General features: G+C 51.3%; 1 protein-coding gene across 1 annotated transcript; it reads left to right on the forward strand.

The window, feature by feature from the left end:
- Window positions 1–585: 585 nt before the first annotated feature.
- On the forward strand, window positions 586–2,732 carry LOC133356943 (oligodendrocyte transcription factor 2-like). The gene has a single exon (XM_061574649.1). The coding sequence runs from the start codon at window positions 1,113–1,115 to the stop codon at window positions 2,211–2,213; it is 1,101 nt and encodes a 366-aa protein (XP_061430633.1). The 5' UTR covers window positions 586–1,112; the 3' UTR covers window positions 2,214–2,732.
- The last annotated feature ends 14,352 nt before the right edge of the window (window positions 2,733–17,084 follow it).

Genomic DNA, 17,084 nt, shown 5'->3' on the forward strand with positions numbered 1-17,084 from the left:
CCACGTCCGGCCGCCTTTGTCTTCGTAGTGGCAATATTTACGCATCGCACCAGGTACTCATTTGAGGTTGAGTCGACTTAGGGGAGGCCCAGGACCGGTTTAGATAATCGTCACTGGCCGATTTCTCCCGTGAGCGGGAATCGAACTCGGGCCGCCGGGTTCGTAGCGCAACGTAGCGCTCACCGCTGTACTACCGCTCCCCACGGACGGACACACACAGACACACCCACACACACCGACACACACAGACAGACAGGCACTCACCCGTTACACCTCATACCTTAACGCATTATCCCCAAGCCCCGCTCTGCATGCGTGCATGTGTGTGTGTGTGGGTGTGTGCATGTGCGTGTGTGGGTGTGTGCGTGCGTGTGTGGGTGTGTGCGTGTGGGTGAGTGCGTGTGTGCGTGCGTGTGTGCGTGTGTGGGTGGGTGTGTGCGTGTGTGATTGACCCCACCCCACGCGCACACACGCACACACACTCACGGTCCATTGTTACATACGCACAAGGTCATAAACGCGTATATATAGGACCGGGCGGTGTTGGACCCTTCTCATTAATTAAAGACAAAACCAGCACGAAGCGTAACAGGGTGTGTGGGGTGGTGGTCAGTGACAAGGGGTCTTCTCTAACTCATCACAAACGATAGACACGTACACACACACGCGCGCGCTAGACATACACTCTGCATGTACACGCACCTGCTTAGTCCACACAGAGGAAGCGACAACGTCAGAGACCGCGTTGTGTTCATAGCGAGATATTGCAATACTCACCACAGCGAGCACAACACACATCACACACACACCACACAACACACACAGACAGACACGTGCGAGAATTCGCAATACGATTTGGCAAAGTTGCGAGCCGCATAAAAGGTCCTCCCCACCCTCCCCACCCTCACCACGAAAAAAAACCACACCACGCAGATACAATTCTAAGAACTATCATCATCATCATCATCACCACCAGCAGTCGTATCATCATCATCAGCAGCAGCAAAGTCGGAGAAGTCTCAAAAGCCGCACCAGCGTTGCCGAGATCCGGCGCGTCTGTCTCCGGCGACGTTTCGTGACGGAAGACGAAGCCGGCTGCTCGACATCGCCGCATGGATTCAGACGCGAGCTCCGTTACGTCGAGTCGCGCTTCCTCGCCGGAGGTGGACGTCTACCTGCGAGCCTCGGGCCAGATGCTGGGACTGGGCGGCCGAGTCAGCTCCACCACCATCTCGTCGTCGGGCCCGTGCGGGGCCGACTCCTTCCCGGGATCGCTCAGCGAACGGGAGCTTCTGCTGCAGCAGATGCATGGAATCGGCGTCGGAGTGGGGAGCGGCGGCCTTGGTGCTGCAGGGATGACAGCGGCGTCGGCGGCCGGAACAGCGGCGATGTTGCTCATGAGCAGCGGCAGTAGCAGCAGCAGCAGCAGCAGCGAGGATCGAGCCCACGCGGCCGCCCTCGCCAAGTTGCACAAGGACAAGAAGAACCTGAGCGAACACGACCTCCAGTCGCTGCGTCTCAAGATCAACAGCCGCGAGCGCAAGCGCATGCACGACCTCAACCTCGCCATGGACGGCCTGCGCGAGGTGATGCCCTACGCGCACGGACCCTCGGTGAGGAAGCTCTCCAAGATCGCCACGCTGCTGCTCGCCAGAAACTACATCCTCATGCTGAGCAGCTCCCTCGAGGAGATGAAGAGGCTCGTGGGCGAGATATACGGCAGCCACCACTCGGCGTTCCACCCCAGCGCGCACGCGTGCGCAGCCGCAGCCGCGGCAGCAGCCGCAGCCGCCGCGCCGCTGAGCCACGCGGCGGCAGCAGCGGCAGCAGCGGCCGGAGCTCCTCCGTCTCTAGCCGCGCACCACCACCATCACCACCACCACAACAACAGCAGCAGCAGCAGCAGCCACCACCCGCTGCACCCACACCACCACCATCACCAGGCCGTGCTGGGCGCATCGCTTCACTCCGCGGGGTCGCCGGTCGGAAGATCTGCCGCTCATCCCGCGGCGAGCAAAGCGTCCCAGCAGCAGCAGCAGCAACACGCCGGCCCTCCCGTCGCGCTCGGAACGGCAGCGGCAGCGGCTGCCGCGGCTTTCCATCAGTGGGGCGCCGTGCCGTGTCCGTGCGCCATGTGCCAGCTGCCGACTCATCACCTCCCCATCAGCGTCTCCACTGCTGTGCTGCCGCGGCTGTCGACCGATGCTAAGTGAGATGCACCACCACCACCATCGCCACCACCACCAACGCCACCACCACCGCGGCCACCGCAGTCTCCTGGCATCCACGACTCTCTCGTCTCTGGTTCGACCATCGCCGCACCCCGTGCAAGGCAATGCGCTCCAGAAGATGCGCAATGACACGCGGGCGGGCATCGACCACCGCTGGCTGATGGGACGACATGGTCGCGGTAGTAGCAGAGCAGCAGCTAGTTGCTAACTTATCCCACCCCCGTCCCCTGGATCTTGGTGGTTCTATGCGCGTGTGTGTGTGTGTGTGTCAGATGTACATAGCCAGAGAGACGCAGAGAGAGAGAGAGAGAGACGGAGTGAACGATGATTGTGCTGTAGATTGCGACCACAGTGAGCCGCGCGCGAGCTGTCAGTGCGATGCTCGCAAAAAGCTACGCTGAGCACGTGGAGCAGCATACAGTCTACATAGACTGTCGCGATATGACTTTTACAACAAGCGCGCGTGTTTGTCGGTGCTCGCGGATCAGAGTCGTCTTGTTGCAGCGGAACTTTGCTCGCCTGTGTACTCACGTGCACAGGCATACGTGTGCGCTTGGAGTGCGCGTGGGGAGCGGTGGCGCAGCGGTTAGCGCTGCTAACAACCAGAGACGATTTTACGAACCGGTCCTGGACCTCCCCTAGGTCAAATGAGTACGTGGTGCGGCGTGTAAATATCGCCACGGGGGGGGGGGGGGAGACAAAGGCGGCCGGGCGTGGTGCTGGCCACTCACCGCCTTCGTGTGCCGTGCCGAGTTTCATGAGGTGCTCGCTAACAGCACTTGCTCCCAACAGTCTGTGCAGGCTATACGGGGGATCTTTGCCTTTGTACTGCACCTAGCATGTCACAAGCCGCCACCGCCACGTTGTTGTTGTTGTCGTTGTTGTTGTTGTTGTCGTTGTTGCTGCAGTGGTTAGCGCCCGGCGCGATGCACCTGGCCACGTGAGTTCGACACCTGGTCACGGCGAGTGATTCCTTAAACGGCCCTGCGGCCCCTTCCGCTGTTCAGCTCGTACTGAGCAGCATTGCTGAGGCTTGCTCAAACGATCCCTCCCCCCCCCCCCCCCATGATTGTTTCCCTCTAGCAGTCGATTGACAAATGGATGTAAATAATGTTGACGATTGTTATACTAATAATCATTATTATTCAATACACATGTGTACATACGGAGAGAGTCATACACGCGAACATTACAGTTTGTATAGTTTTATAAACTATTGGAGGGATGTTTGGGGGGGTAGGTACCACGTTGTACACAGGTCTGGGTGTTAAGAAAAGCCACGCACGTCCGCCTTTGTATCCCCAGTGCTGACATTCGATGTTTTTTTTTAGCTAAACCGACCAAGTAGAAAACCCGCTCGCACTCACTCACTCATACACGCACACACACAAAACAAAGATCCCCCGTATAGCCTTAACAGACTGTTGGGGCAAGTGCCGTTAGCGAGTAGCACCTGTGAAGGCCGGCACAGCACACGAGGGGGTGGGTGGTCAGCACCACGCCCGGCCGCCTTTGTCTCACTAGTGGCGATGTTCACACATCACACCAGGTACTCATTTGAGGCTAAGTCGACCTAGGGGAGGCCCAGGACCGGTTCAGGTAATCGTCACCGGTGTTGGCCTGTGAGCGGGAATCGAACCCGGGTTGCCAGGTTCGTAGCGCAGCGTAGCGCTAACCACTACACTACCGCTCCCCACACACTCACACACACTGCTCATGGCTAACCACTACATTACCACTCCCCCCACACTCACACACACTGCTCATGGCAGGCGTTAATTTGACCATGGCTCGGGATTCCAACCGGAGATTTGTGTTTGGTTTTGGAACACTGATGGATCGATGCATTCGACTTTTGCACTCGAAGCACCCATCACACGATCTGTGATCTTTCAATCGGTAGAGGAAAAAAAAACCAACGTTCTCTCCGCTCGTACTTTCTCAAGACACCTGTTAACCGCTGGCTTGCACGGAACACTTTGTTATATACTTTACATACACATATACATAACGCAAATAGTAATTCAAAAAGGCAATGAAGTGAGTACAATTGGCGAACGACTTTCGGACGTTCGTTGGAGTGGAGAGACCGAGAACACAAACACGACTTGCTGGAGAAGTAAGTTTACGCAACGAAAACTTCGGGACTTTATCTGAAGCATTTGCCCCGCTCGCTTGCGACTAACCGCTTTGTGTCACATTGAACTGCTCCGTTTACACGGTAATGTCAGCCAGTGTCATGCGAAACGGTCTTAGCCTAATGCAATTGGTCACGCACACACATATATATACAAACATGCAGACACACGCACCATAACAAAGGCGAAGATCCCCGCCCCCAGACTTTTGGGGGCAAGTGCTGTTAGCGAGCACCTATGAAGGCCGGAACGGTACACGAGGGGGTGGGTGGCCAGCACCACGCCCGACCGCCTTTGTCTTCCCAGTGGCGATGTTTACACACCGCACCAGGTTCTAATTTGAGGCTGAGTCGACTTTGGGGAGGCCCAGAACCGGTTAAGATAATCGTCACTGGGTGTTGGCCGTGAGCGGGAATCGAACCCGGGTTGCCGGGTTTGGAGCGCAACGCGCTTACCGCTCCACTACCACGTACATATACATACATCTACACGCACATAAGTCTATATATGTGTGTAGACACGTAGACAAACATTACGGAAACACGCACACACATACGCACACACACCAACACAAAACAACATGGGTTAAACATATACACACATATACACAGACGAACTCACACGTGCGGTAATAGAGACGAACAAACGCACGCACACATAAACACATGCGACAATATACCGACATAAACACGCACGTACGAACAGAAACACACATTCCCCGTGTAGCCTTAATAGACTGTTGGGGCAAGTGTTAATAGCGAGCAGCACGGCACAAAAAAGTGTGGGTGGCCAGCACCACGCCCGACCACCTTTGTCTCCCTTGTAGCGAGTGTTGACACACCGCACCAGGTACTCATCGGAGTCAACCAAGGGACAGGACCGGTTCAGATATTCAGATAATCGTCACCGATGTTTGCCGTGAGCGGGAATCGAACTTGTGTCGCAGGGTTCTTAGTGCAGCGCGCTAACTGTTACACTACTGCTCCATACACACACAAACACACACACAAACTAACACACAGACACACAGACACACATACACACAAACACACAGACAAATTAACACACAGACAAATTAACACACAAACTAACACACGAACACACATACACACACAAACTAACACACATACAAAGACCTCCCGTATAGCCTTAACAGACTGTAGGGGCAAGTGCTGTTAGCGAGCACCTATAAAGGCCGACACGGCACACGAGGTGGTGGGTGGCCAACACCACGCCCGGCCGCCTTTGTCTCCCCAGTGGCGATGTTTACACATCGCACCAGGTACTCATTTGAGGCTGAGTCGACACACGCACACACACAAATACAGATGCACACTATCGGATGGATTTCGTGCAGAGAGCGACGAGAGAGGAGAGAGAAAACAAGAACGCTGGCGGAAACCTGACGGAGTTGCTATCGCTATGTTCTTGCAGATATGAAGCAGGGTTCGACTCACACGCGGCTCACACGCGGCTCACACGCGGCTCACACACGGCTCACACGCAGAACGGAGTCGCGATGCACAAATCACTTTTCAAATGACACAAACTTTGTTCATTGCTCATTGAATGGTTTTTTTTCTACAAAATGTGTAAGTTACCTTTTCTGCCATAAGCAGAGGTTCAGAAGCCAATAGATCGCTATTATTACAAGGCATCATCAAGTCTGCATTGCCCGCACGTCGCCGTGGTAAAACACGCGAATCAAATGTGCTTTGGTGTATGTATGTCGAACTTATTTCGCACCGTACCTCGCCAGCCGTGCTAATCGGAGGTGCGTTGCACTGTCCTTCAAATTGTATCGATTAGAATCTCAAGTGTGTGTGGTCAATGCAGACTTTGTGTTGCCGTGTGACAAGGTGACCATTTGGTGTCTGGACATCTTCCCACATTCATCAGCTCGACACCGCACTGCCAAACAAACGCAAAATTAATCCCGACATATCGAATTGCTCCTCGACTTTAATTTCGACTCACGTTCATTTGGGAGCCTGTGACCTCGTGCGCTGAGGCTCACGGCCCCAGCTTATTGACGCACGTGGCCCACCTTTACCACGGAGGTCACAGAGGTCACAGTCACACAGCAGTGGGAGATGGGACGCGAGACGGAGGATGTCACGCCGTGCGAGTTGTGACGTTGATGTGGTGGTGGTGTTTGCTCGTGGTGCTCACCAATCGCGACTCGGTATCGAACCGCCGATATGCTGTTAGCACAGGTGGCCTGCACAGCAGCAGCGGACTGTTCATCAGCAGAACGCCAGCAACATTGCACATCAGCGGACTGTGCAGCATCAGAATATCACCAGCAACTTTGCACACCAGTAAAGGACTGAGCAGCAGCAGCAGCATAACACCAGCAACTTTTTGCAGCAGCAGTGCACCGTGCAGCAGTAGCAGCAGCATACAACCGGCAACTTTTCTCAACAGCAGTGGACCGCGCAGCAGTAGCATAACACAAGCAACTTTTCGCAGCAGCAGCGGACCGTGCTGCATCAGCAGCAGCATACCACCGGCAGCATCAACATTGCCCTGCAGCAGAAAACGAGTGCAGCAGTAGCAGCAGCATCAGCAGCGTGGATCCGTGCAGCAGCATCAGCAGCAGCATCAGCAGATATCAAGGTTGTGGGAATCTGCAATCTGAGTGTGCGAGCGCGCGTTGTGATGATGTTTTGGAAGCGGGACCCCCCCACTCCCGATTGACCCCCCCCCCCCGTCCCCTGTCCCCCCTCAGACCCCCCTTTCCATGCTTGTCGTTGTGTTAGCGCTGTCGACGTTGAGCGACACACGGGAGGAGGCATCGTCGGGCAAAGGGGAGGCGTTCGTAATTTAATTTCAGCTTGCGCGCGATGAGCTTATACGTTTGTTTTTTTACGTTTGTTTTTTGGGTTTGCGCGAGAAGCTACAGATTAATATAATGAGAATAAAAGCCGTCGCCGATCGAATGCCCGCCTCGTGTTGGCGCGTCTGTGCGCGGGAGGGAGAGTGGTGGGGTGCTGGAAGAATCATTCGCGGTGATTTGATGCGGTGAACGCGCCGCGCCAAGAACCCGCCACAAACCCCGAGCCGAGTTCTATTCACGCTCACGGCCAAAGACGCCACTGTCCGAACGAATGAAACCGGTGCCCTGGGGCTATCCCCGTAGGTCGGCTCGGCCGCGAATGACGTGACGCGTTGTGAACATCGCGACTTGGCAGACGCAAAAGACGGCACCGGCGTGGGTGGTTGGCCAACCCACGATTCGTGCGTCGTGCCGGACTTCATCTGCGCTGCTCCGCCCGTAGAACTCGGCCCCCGACAGCCTGTTGAGGCTATACGGGGGATCTTTGTCTTTGCTTTGGCGGAATTCAAATTGACCAACATTGGATCCAAATTAGTTTCATTCAACAGTTAAACAAAAGTTGATCGGATGGTGACAGCAAGAACCATCATCATCATTTTTTGAATCGGACATGGGCAATCCACTCCTGTTTGAATACCCTCCTCTGAGAAGCCGCAGCAATCCACATCTCTCGATCGTGCAAGATGCAACAAGGCTCAAGCTATATATCTTCTTGTTCCGTCTGTAACTTTATTATAATTTTAACATCATATGGTGATGTCCTACATTTATACTGTATTTATAAAACACGACATGTGAAATGTGTTGCGCCAAAAACTAACGATCGTTGTGAAATTAAAGCACCAATCTTCGTGAACTTTATATATTATATATATAAAACACGATTACATAATTCCAGATAAAAAAAGATCTATCCATTAATTGTAAGTATTCATTAAAAAATATATGTATGAACGTTAAAGTCAACGTCTTGATAATTAGTCGAGCCAATGGGCAATCACATGGAGACGATTGGTAACAATATGTTAACTACCTCGCCTAGTATACAGGAGGTCGTTGGTCCAACTCTGACCCTGACGCCTGATGTATATTTGAGTTTGCGTGTCTCTCTCCCCGTGGTCGCGTGGATTTTTTTCTCTCCGGGTCCTCCGATTTTTCCCGCCACATTTTGAATTGTTTTAGTTTCATTACAAATCTCTAAACAACAGGACTCAAATCGCCAACTCGATAGCGTCCGTGATACGTGCAGAGACTTCCCAAAAAACTTCCGCACGGAAAATCCCGCGACACGACACCGCACAGAGAAGCACGAACAACAACAATAATTGAAATGTATAACGCGCATTCCATCACAGGATCCCAATACGCAATGCATGAAAAGTAGTGAAACAACCAAAACAGAACCAGCGACAACCATACAAAACTAAAGAGGGAAGGCCACTTTAAAGAGACGAGTTTTTCAAAGCGGACTTAAATAAATCTTGACAAAGCTTTCGTGACTGCAGGAATTCATATTCTTTTGGTATTTCGGTAAAGTCACGTAGACAGGTTCAAACCTATCTACGTTACTTTACCCAAAGATTCAAACCTACCTACGTGACTTTACCGAAAGAATATGGACTTAAATATATATATAATCTATCGACTCCGATTGCCCTGATTTCGAGTGGCAAGGCGTTTCCCATCGCTTTGCTGTGCCACGCGATCCAAAGTCCTGTCATCAACAAGAGCGCTACCTCGACCGGGAGAGCGCTGAGAAATCGGAGATCGGAATATCTTCTGGACATGATCGATATCATCTATATCATCTATATAAATGTGACCGCCGTAACATGCGCACCCTGGCTTACTCTCGCTGGACTTTAGCGTCGCACTCCGCCGCGGGCGAAGTACATGGGCCACTTGATCGCACGTTCGCGCACGTGTTGAGGCAAAGCGAGAGTCGGAGATCAACACATCTTCAACGCTCAGACCCTTCGCCGCCCGTCACATTGTTTGTGGGTCAATATTTAAAGTTAGAAAGCAGTTCGATGTGTGTGTGTGTGGGGGGGGGGGGGGGGGGTTGAGTGTGTATGTTGGGGTAAATTCCAAGATACATCTACGCGTAAACGTGACGATGTATTTGTTTTTTGCAAAATTCCATCTAGAATACCGGTAGAGTTCACTCGAGTCAATCACCATCGCTGCCACGTAAATAACAACAACAACAACAACAATAAAATAGTATTCATGCGTAGGAAGTAGTTAATTTATCGCACGTTAATCGCGGCTTAATGTGTCCCACGGAATGTTGTTGTTGGTAGACCGGAGTAAAGCCACATCCGTAGCCGGAGATTCGTGCATACTTGATGTGGTGCGCCGGGAGAACACAACTGCGCCCCGAAAAATACAAAAACAATTATCTATTCATTATTTCGCGGACTGTTACTGTGGGTGCGGATAAGCATGGGTAGCAGTACCGTGTGGGTGTTTTGACCGGCAGCATTCTTGATTGGTCTCGAATAGCAATCTCATTTTAAGTTATTGCGGCTGATTAGATTGCGTCGTTTGTGGGCACGCAATTTAACCCCGCGTGCAAGTAACAGACTGTTGGGGCGAGTGCTGTTAGCGAGTAGCACCTATGAAGACCGACACGGCACACGAGGGGTTGGGTGGCCAGAACCACGCCCGGCCGCCTTTGTCTCCCCAGTCGCGCTGCTTACACACCGCACCAGGTACTCATTTGAGGCTGAGCCGACCTAGGGGAGGCCCAGGAGCCGTTTCAGATGATCATTCACTGGTGTTGGTCGTGAGCGGGACTCGATCTGAGGTCACTGATCGGGTTTTTTTTGCACGGTGAGCTAACCGCTGCACCACCGCTCCCCACACACACACATAACTTGTGTATACATATCAGAGACCCCCCCCCCCCGTGTAGCCTGTAACAGACTGTTGGGGAAAGTGCTGTTAGCGAGTAGCGCCTATGAAGGCCGACACGGCACACGAGGGGGTGGGTGGCCAGCACCACGCCCGGCCGCCTTTGTCTCCCTAGTAACAATGCTTACACACCGCACCAAATACTCATTTGAGGCTGAGCCGACCAGCAGCCGTTCCACACACCCTGCGTGAGACAACGCCCACGATTCCCGTGTACTTTGTTGAGTCCATTTCATTCGTGGATATTTACAGCGGGTTTTTTTCTTGTTGTTGCGTTACGTGAATTGTATACAAAGTGGACGCATTTAATCATTGTTGATTTGAAGCTTTCGTGACTGCAGGAATCCATACTCTTTGGTTCTTTCGGTAAAGTCACGTAGGTAGAAATAAAATATTTGTTTTATTTTATTATTTGTTTTATTTCATTTCATATTATTTTATTTCTACCGACGTGACTTTACCAAAAGAACCAAAGAGTACATTTTATCATTGCTGCGACTTAATTCTAATTGATACTGGCGACTTAAATCAGCTGTGGGCAACTTAATACGGAGAAAGACGACTTAATACGGATCATACCGACAACTTAATGCGGATTATATACAACTTAATACGGATCATGCAGACAATTTAACACAGAGATAGACAACTCAATACGGATGACACCAACAACTTAATACGGAGATAGACAACTTTATACACAAACAGACAGCATAATACGGCTGCAGGCAACTTAATACAGACGATGCAGAAAACTTCATACAGCTTCACGCGTATATAACGTGTTTAAATATACAGAGAGAGTTGTGTGAGTGTGTAATTGACAAATATAAGCATCGTGTAGGGTGTTAACACGATCTAAGTAGACACATTAACTATTACTGGTAGGAAACTCCTGATTACACCAGCCCACAGGGGATTATTGTGTCCGTCCGTCCGTCGTGCATCCAAAAATGGCAGGGGTGGGGCTGGGTGGAGAAGGGAGGGTGGTGAGGGGCTGGTTGGGGAGGGTGGGAGGGGCTGGGTGTGGAGGGGAGGGTGGGGAGGGGCTGGGTGGGAAGGGGCTGGGTGGGGAGGGTGGGGCTGGGTGGGGGGTGGGAGGGGTGGGGCTGGGTGGGGAGGGGCTGGTCACCCCGTGGTGCCCTTATAAAACTCAACGTTTAACCTACTCACGCCAGCTTGTGCCGGCCCTCACAGTCGGGCATATTTGCGGAACACACCACGCCGCCGTTGACCCTAGCCATTGACCGAGCAACCCGACGTTCCTACCAGCTCCCTCCGCAGGAATGTGTTACACGCATTACGACTGCACCGATTTGCAACTCAAGCGACGTGTGTATCTATGCGAGTATGTGATGTGTGTTACTTAGACCGTCATTGTTTTACAGTCCACTGCTGGATGAGGAATCTCATCACATCGTGAAGATATTTGCGGGGTGGTGAGTTGGGGCGGGGATATTTGGCCATACTTCCCCACGCTGGTCAGTGTGGCTTTGTGAAAATCCAAACATAGCAGGTGAATAAAGATGTCGCTTCTTACAGCGTTGGCTTATTTTATTATTATTCTTTGAGAGGGAAGAAATATTTTGACGTTTCGGCCGACTACCATTTTTTTTATATTCCACTCACATTTACTGAGAGGTGGCTCAGTGGTTAAGGCGCTGCGATATGCACCCCAGAACCAGATTTCCAATCTCGGACACGGCTAACATCAGTGGCTAGTGGTATCAGAACACGTGTACAAAAACAAAGATCCCCCGTGTAGCCTGCAACAGACTGTTGGGGCAAGTGCCGTTAGCGAGACGCCGAAACACGAGGTGGTTGGTGGTCAGCATCACTCCCAGGCCGCCTTTATCTCCCCAGTAGCGATGCTTACACATCTAACCAGGTACTCATTTGAGACTGAGTCGACCTAGGGGAGGCCCAGGACCCGTTTCATATAATCGTCACTGGTGTTTACCGTGAGCGGAAATCGAACCGCTACACTACCGCTCTCCCCACACACACACACACGGAACACGTGAACACACACACACACACGGAACACGTGAACACACACACACACACACGTTGATAGCTCAATTCGAATCGGCACTTCACGTAGACAGCGTGAATTGCTGAAGCGCGCGTCACGTGGAACCTGTTTAACAATCATCGGGTGCGTGCAGCGTGGAACGAGTTAATTTGTATTTGAATAGGTGGGGAGGGGCGAGGGGTGGGGAGGAGGGGGAGGAGGGGGGTAAACTGGTAAACGCGTGCTGGTGGAGAGTTTGGTAAACCCTGAGCGCTAACCCAAATAATTCAAACCAAGAGTGTACGATGAGAGCTGGGAACGCATGGACGTGACGTCTCTATCGCGCGCACGTGGTCGCCTGCGAGCAAGCGACGTCATTAATTACCGCTCGTTTCGCCGTTAATTGCGGTAATCGCGCAAAGATTATCACTTACGAAAAAAAAATGATACTAAAGCAATCCAAACGTTGGGAAGCGCTTTTAAAGTGACTGCGTATAGTTTTGTGGCTTTTAAAAAGAAAAAAAATGTCATCTGTTTTGCGAGTTACGCACGTACATCTCGATTATATATAAAAAAGTGGCATGTTTTATTCCAGCGCGAAGGTTGATGGGACCCACCTTGACCTCGTGTCGACGGGGAAGCGGTGGGGTGGGTGGCAAGGCCATCCGAGAGGCAGATTCTCCTTCTCCGAAGCATCGAACCCCCATGCGCATCCTTACTCAATTTTAAAGCAAGCATATTTACTACCAAAAAAGGAAATAAACGTATGGAATGCGACGTTTCGAGCCACGCCCCTTATTCATAGCAACCCCGAAGGCTCCTGAGAAATGTGGTGATTGTCTGTTCACGTAAAGCCGGATTTTATGTGCTATGAAGAAGGGCCATTGACTGAAACGTCGCCTATTATATCGTTTTCTTTGTACGGTCACAGGATCTTATTGACCAATGTGGTGAGTTTTTATTTATTTATTAATTGTGCTTATGCCAATGCAGCACCAGCATCATCATCACCAAATATTATGCAGGTACAGGGCAGTGGTCCAGATGTATTGTGACCCCCCTCCTCCCAAATAATTGACCCCTAACATGTTTTTACACTTTGCATAATCATTGCTGTTTTAAGTAAACCTAACTTTAAAAAGTTATTGTTCAGCTGTAAAGTATTAAATAGGGGTTACAATACATATGGACCACCATGTATAATTATATTGCTTTGAGTAAGAGATGAGGCATGTGTGTGTATATATCCTGCACAGTGTGATTAGTAAGAAGCCTATGAGATTACCATAATGATGGTGATTACAATGATTATGCTGATGATGGATATGACGATAATAGATAGGATTTCGATGGTAATAATGAATGAAATGAAAGTCATTTTGATCATGTGTCATCATCCGTGATGATGACAGCAGGGTAGGTGTAGATTTTAGCGATGTTAGACATCGGAAAACCTAAGAGTATGAATCCTTGCAGTCACGAAAGCTTCAAATCTAGAATTAGACATCGTTATCGGTCGCCCTCGTTTCCCTCGTGACGATGTTTACACACCGTACCAGCTACTCATTTTGAGGCTGAGTCGATCTAGGGGAGGCCTAGGGCCAGTTTCTATCATCGTCGCTGCAAAATCGGTCGTGAGCGGGAATCGAACTCGGCTCACCGAGTTTGCCAGCGCAGTGCGCGAACCACTGCACCACCGCTCCCGCCCCTCCTCCACCTACATTTCATACAACAACAGACAAAAAAACAACAACAACAATAATGGCTTGACTCGGTTGCGTTATTGACATCCCTTAAACACAGATTAAGCGGACGCATCTGGCCCCCTGATTGCGGCCCATGTGGTGGCGACGGCGCAGGCGACGCACCCGGAGGACCGCTCGCCATTTTCAGGATGATTTAGCACTAAATGGACTGTCATAACTCAATCTGGCACCGCTGGGAAGAGGGGCTGGGAGGGTGGGTGGGTGGGTGGGGAGGGTTGTGGTGGTGGTGGTGGTGGCAGGTGGAAGAGGAGAGCGGCAGGCGCAGTGGTGAGCGCACTGCGCTACAAACCCGGACCTAGCCGAGTTCCTTTCCTGCTCACGACCAATGTGCATGCATTTTGAACGAATTTCGCACGTATGTTGAACTTATTTTGCGCCATGCGTAGCTAACCGTGCTAATCAGACGTGGTGGGTGGGTGGGGAGGGTGAAAATAAACTAAACACAAGAAGAAGAAAATGTAAATAAATTAGTTTTTAATTTCAGATTTAAAAGTTCATAGTCTCCTGCGGCCCCCTGATATTGTCAAGAAGAGAGGCATAAGACCCACAGAGACCAAGAGACTCATATGGAACCATGAAGACCGAGAGAGACCCACAGAGACCCAGAGAGACCCATACTGGTACGCACGTATGGATGTTGAACTTATTTAGCACCGTACGTAGCCAATCGTGCTAACGGGAGGTGCACGACGATTCACTGAACCGGTCCTGGGCCTCTCATTCAGGTCAACTTACCCTTTAACGAGTACCTGTTGCGTTGTGTGCAAGCATCGCCACGTGGGAGACAAAGGTCTTTCGGGGGTGTGGTGTCGTGCCGGCCTTAGCACCTGGCCCAGCAGTCTGCTCAAGGCTATACGGGGGATCTTTGTCTGTGGTGGCTGGAGGTGAGGGACAGCAGCTGAGACGGCGGGTAGCAGATGACCGACCAAAAACAAAGATCCCCCCGTGTAGCCTTTTATGTTTTAACAGACTGTCGGGGCAAGTGCTTGTATGCAACCGGCAAGATGGGTTCGAGTCCTGATCACGGATGACATCGCTTCGTAAACTCGCATTGACCGGCGTGGTTCAGTAATTGGTGAAGCAACTCCCATGGCGAAGGCTGCAAATGGGGAAGCCGAGCAGGATGACGTCTTCACAATTGTGGCTAATCGCCTGATGATGCCGGTTGTTGGAATCACTAGCGACACGTCACGGGACTCGAGAATGAGTGAGTGGGTGGGTTAATGAGAGGGTGGATGGTTGAGTGAGTGAGTGGATTTAACACGGAGACTTTCACGACCGTAATTATCTATAATAGAGGATTTTTTTTTGGTTTAGATAAATACAAATGTGTCGGTAAACCCGCCACTACCCGACACAGCCAACACACCGGTGTGCTGAACTAGCAACGAATTGGCACATTTTGTTTACGTGGCAATCGAATTGGCTTCGTCACGTGGTGGCGGGTTTAACGAGACATTTATATTTACACGTTTTAACCAAAAAAAAACCTTAATTTAGAAAGGGGTCATAAGTTTTTATGCTTTTTGTCATCGAAATTAAAGTGCGTTAATGTGGAGTGGAACAACATTTGGGATAATTATAGTCAGAATAGTTTTTTTTTCGGTCAAATCGCGTGAATGAAATCTGTGTCGTGCACCCTCCACCACCCGGCGCATCAAGGTTTATCGATCGGCAGGGCGCGTGCGGTGGGGTAAAGCGTGAGCACTCTCACCTCCCTCCGGCAGCGTAGCGAGCAAAGCAATTTGCAGAGCTGCGTCTTCATCCGCGTGTGGATGTATCGTCACGCAAGCTAAAGGGCATGTCAACTCAGCTAAGTAGGCGAGTACGCGTGATGCATCGTTAGCGCTACGTGGCCGCGGCGAGTTCAGTGACGTGGCCGTCGAGTGCGCAGGCGGTGCAACTGCGCCGGGTCCCACGCGCCAGAAGGCCTACCCACACCCCATACCCCCACCCCCATTTAAATGATATCCCTCGCACCCAGAGGCACCGTGCCAACCACGACTTATACCGCCACTGGATAAGTTTATATAAGGTACATTTATATATATATATTTTTTTATCAACGCTGATTAATCAATTTCGGTTGGAGTCGTTCCGTCTCCTGACGCCGCCACTCCGTGCCCCCCCCAGCCCCCACCAGCCCCCCCCCCCCCACGCCCCAGCACCCCCAGCTCCCCCAGCCCCCCCACCCTCCAGCCCCCCCCCCCACCGCCCCATCCCCCCTCCATCGGCCGCCGTCCCCTTTCCTGCGACGCGTTCAGCTGCTGCACGCGAGGGTCTCTTTAGCCGTTTTAAAATGTTATAAACGTAAAATATATGAACGTAAAATATATGTACATAAAATATATGAACATGAAACATCGATGAATCTTTGTCACGCGTTGTCTTTATTGGAACAATGTAAATTTTGTTTGCGCGATCAAATATCGGCGGGGGCGGGGAAGCAACTCATTGATCAATTAGTTTATCAATCGGGCCGGCGAAACCGGTGCAGCGATTCGAGTGCATCGCGGGAAAATATCGCGACAAATAAAGCAATCGCTTCTCGGTTTTTGTCCCTTCTTCAGTGAGCGCTTATGAACACATTTGCACGAAGTTTTTTGTTAAACCCTCATTGTAGCAGAATGCTTCGACTTAAACAAGTAAAAAAACGCACACATTCACCATGGAACGGCGACTCTGCGGCAACGCTGCGTCCCGAGATGACGGCGAAGGCGACAGACGAAAGCGACCGATCATTGTCCCGCTCACGACACAAGCTGACGCGCGGCTGTCCATCAGTGGCCGCGCGTTAAACAAACCCGTGGCAAGTGGGCAAATACGCCGTGGTTCGGTATTTACTTTAAATGTGACAACACCGCCACTGAACGGGCGGGGGAAGCGGGGAAGGGGGTGCCATCAAAACATTGGACGCTAAAATAAACTGCGAAGGCAATCAAAACGAATGTTTAAGTTAAAGACCATGAGACAAAAACGTAGTGAGTCTCTCCTGAGCACACAAATGGTCAAAGAAAGTCAACACGCTCTCCATAGGGCTGTGAGTCGAGCGGTGGAGTGCGGAGGGGAGAGAGGAAGGCGATGATCCACATATGCCCAATAAATTGCAAAAGTACCTTTCCCCGAGTAAGCAAATACGTCCATAATATCTTGAACAAATAAATAAATAATGGTCCCTTT

This window comes from Lethenteron reissneri, chromosome 56, assembly GCF_015708825.2.
Source record: "Lethenteron reissneri isolate LAM-NWPU_2019-01 chromosome 56, ASM1570882v1, whole genome shotgun sequence".
Taxonomy (NCBI): domain Eukaryota; kingdom Metazoa; phylum Chordata; class Hyperoartia; order Petromyzontiformes; family Petromyzontidae; genus Lethenteron; species Lethenteron reissneri.